Source organism: Monoraphidium neglectum (assembly GCF_000611645.1).
Source record: "Monoraphidium neglectum strain SAG 48.87 unplaced genomic scaffold scaffold01324, whole genome shotgun sequence".
NCBI lineage: Eukaryota > Viridiplantae > Chlorophyta > Chlorophyceae > Sphaeropleales > Selenastraceae > Monoraphidium > Monoraphidium neglectum.
Window position 1 is genome coordinate 1 of NW_014012304.1, and position 3,318 is coordinate 3,318.

The 3,318-nt window shown below is 62.4% G+C and overlaps 1 protein-coding gene across 1 annotated transcript in view; it reads right to left on the reverse strand.

The window, feature by feature from the left end:
• Positions 1-151: 151 nt before the first annotated feature.
• Positions 152-3,318, reverse strand: part of MNEG_7473 (cytochrome c oxidase subunit II) — a gene marked incomplete at both ends in the record, with an annotated part of 5,440 nt that continues 2,273 nt past the window's right edge. The window contains 7 exons of the mRNA XM_014044051.1: positions 152-278; positions 487-550; positions 765-865; positions 1,061-1,233; positions 1,501-1,612; positions 1,652-1,698; positions 2,040-2,085. Coding sequence (XP_013899505.1) covers positions 152-278; positions 487-550; positions 765-865; positions 1,061-1,233; positions 1,501-1,612; positions 1,652-1,698; positions 2,040-2,085 — 670 coding nt within the window. The remainder of the gene's footprint in view (positions 279-486; positions 551-764; positions 866-1,060; positions 1,234-1,500; positions 1,613-1,651; positions 1,699-2,039; positions 2,086-3,318) is intronic.

Sequence of the window (3,318 nt, forward strand, 5' to 3'; positions counted from 1 at the left end):
GCGCCGCAACAGGCTGCGGCACCGCCTCAAACAACGCGGGCAGGCTGGGTTAATCATTCGACCCCAATGGCGTGGCTCTGACGTAGTGCTCCTTCCAAGGCCGGCACACGGCCGCGGCGTGCACAGGGCAGGGGATGCTGCGGCTCCCTTGTCACTGCGGCAGCAGCAGCACACACACCTGGTTGAGGCGGCCGGGGATGGCGTCGATCTTGACGCCCAGGGACGGCACCGCCCAGGAGTGGATGACATCACTTGACGTCACCAGCACGCGGATCAGGCTGGCGGTGGAGGGTGGGGCGACGAGTGCGGCAAGGGACCAAATGAACAATTGCATCCTCTCTCTCTCTCGCGCGCTCTCTCTCTCCCACACACACATACATGCCCATGCCCGATCATGCGCACACACACATATACACACAAGCATTCACACACACGCTCAGGTCTGTGTAGCAAAAGCCACCCAGTCCCAGCTCCCAGCGGCCCCACCTGTTGGTGGGCAGCACCAGGCGCTCGTCCACATCCAGCAGGCGCAGCTGCCCGGGCTCGGGGTCTGCCAGGAACAACAGTGTGAGGGCAGCACCGAGCGATGGCGCGTCATGCCAATTGATAACGGGAGGATGCCCGCAAACGACGCGACAACGCCATTTCAGGGCTGTGGCTTGCGCTCTACGGCCAGCAAAGGCAGTCCCGTCCCACCGAACACAGCACCCAGGAGGCGGGCTGCACTGGCCGACGGCGGGCGGCGTTGTGCATGTATCCCCAACCTGTGAGCATGTAGGAGTCGAAGTTGTACTCGGCGGTCTTCAGGCCCTCGCCGGCCGCCTTCTCCAGGAGCGCAGTCTTCACGCGCTCACGCAGCTCGGCCCTGCATGCGGCGCGGGCCAGAGGGGCGTGCGCACGTGTTCTTGAGTGGCAAGGCGGGCACGCCAGGCTGGCAGAGGCGCGCTGCCGGCTGCGAAATTGGATTTGGGAGGTCCAGCGAGCACAGCCGGGGGAAGGGAGGTGGGCTGGAGGGGTGCTGCTTGGGAATGTAAGCTGCGCCTGCTGCGCACGGCGGCACCTCAGTGTGCCACTCCCTCCTGCCGCAGCCGTTGCCGCTGCTGCAGCTGCAGTCCCGTTGCTGCTGCCGCTTAGTGTTTGCCTCTGCTGACGTTGTTGCTGCTGGTACGCCTGTGCTGCTGATGCCGTTGATGTTGTCACCCGCTTTTGCTGCTGTTGCTGCTGCTGCCGCAGCTGTCGCTGTGCATGACCTGCTGCTTGTCCCGCTGTCCGCTACTGAGCTGTTATGGCCGGCACTCCCTGCAGCTGCCTGAATCCAATGCAAGAGCTGAATCTGATTCAAGATCCGACCATAAAGCGTGGTCACGGCCGCCATAACCGCTGGATCCGCGAGCTGCCCAAGACGCCTTCAGCACCTATGCTCCAGCCGCGCTCTGCTGGCATGACTTGGGTGCCTGCCGGCCCCTCACGGACCGCCCACGCTCCCCATGCACGGCTGACCTCCAGCAGCTGCTGCCGGACGACACGACCGCACTGCAGCCGCGCTGCCGCTCGCCTAGAGGCCGCTTGCGGAACCGTGGCTGTCCCAGCGCTGCTGCCGCTGCCGCTGCCGCTGCCGCGCGGTCGCCCCGGCGCAACCGCCCCCAATCACCTGAACTTGGGGTCAGCCCTGAGCTTGGCCTTCAGGGCCTCCTTGGCCTGCCAGAACGGGGTAACGCCGCGCTCGCGTGACAAGACGCAAAGTACTCGGCTCGAGCCCGCTTGTATAACATGCACGCGGCGCACATGTCAACTGCTGCGCGGTAGGCGTCAATGCCACAAGCACAGCAGCAGCCAGCCTGTGCAGCACGGCCTGCGCTGCTCAGAACCCGTAATTTCAGCGGTGCTCCCATCAAGCTTGAGTCAGAGATGTGACACCACAGGGCGGCGTTGAGCCCGCTTTGCAGCAACGCAGTCGCGCGTCGGTGCCACGCGCGCTGCGGTTGCGTGCAGAAACCCCGCGCGCGGCTGTGGCCCTGCTACTGTTGTTATGCACTCACCGAGTCAGCCATATTGAAGCGCCTGACAAGGACGGAGGGAGGCTTCCTGCACGGTGCAGCACGGCGACGATGCCGAAGAGATCGCTGCAGGCACTGGCAAGGCCCAAACAGGGTTTGCTGGTTCCGCACAGATTCACAGCAAAATCAAGGCAACTGCAAACTACTGTAGGTCCAAAAGTCCCTGCAAGCCGCGTGTCAACTTGTGCGCTCGCCAAATACTGCGTGCCCGCAGCAACCGCAGACTGGCCGCTGTCAGCACATGCGCTAAAATCCACTCACAAACAAGCGCTGTCGACGCTGCCGCGACGAGCTCCACCAGATCACTTGTGCGATGCGACAACGCAGCGCCGTGCAATGTGCCAGCAATATCCTCCTGTGTAGTTGAGGAAGAACAGTGCCGTTCACAATATGGTGACGAAACACGTTGGGTCCGCTGTTCTGCCGGTCCAAAGGAACGACGACTCTCTCCGAGACGCGTTTGCGCCAGCACAAGCGCAGCACCATGTAGATGTTGTGCACTCAAAACTTGTTGGACTATGAGAACTGAAGTGCCAGCCACTCTCCGCCTCGGTCCCTCTGGGCCTCACCAGCCACCCCATGGGACCGCCACTGGGGCGCATGGGTTGCGCCCGGATTGCCGCACAGGCAGGAGACACCAACACCACCGCGTGCGCCGACATGCTTTGGGGCTATGAACCTCATAAATCAAGCACATATAGGGCCGCTTGCATCAGGTCACAGGCATGTGCTCACTGAGCAATTGGTCAATTCATTGGTGTTGAGAAATAGTTGACGCAAAGTTACTTGAGGAAAGAAGTATAAGATATTTGTGGGATGTTGCAGTGCAACAAATGCACGGTTTTTGTATCAGCCAGGAGTTGTTCAATCAGGTATGCAGGTCTAAATCCTGCAAGCTTTCGTCAGAGCCCAGCCTTCTTCCCCAAAGCGGCATCCTTGATCGCCCCCGCTGCCGCAGGCGCCACAGGGCTGCCTCAAGGCGACGCCACGCGCGCGGCCACTGCTACAGCATCCTCCTGGAGCCTCACAACCTCATCTGCCACAAAATGCTCCAGCCCCAGTAGCATCTGCCCGTGGTGGCGGCTCGGGAACACTGTGTGCGCGCCGCGAGCTGCTAGCAGCACATGCATGTTGTGCTCTGCGGCCGACCAGTCACGCATCTGGGCGTCGTAGAACGCCTCCCCCACAGCGCCCATCATCGTGTAAACTCGCGCAGTGATCGCGCGCACGGCCAGCCGCCGCCACGCGGCCGGCAGCGGCG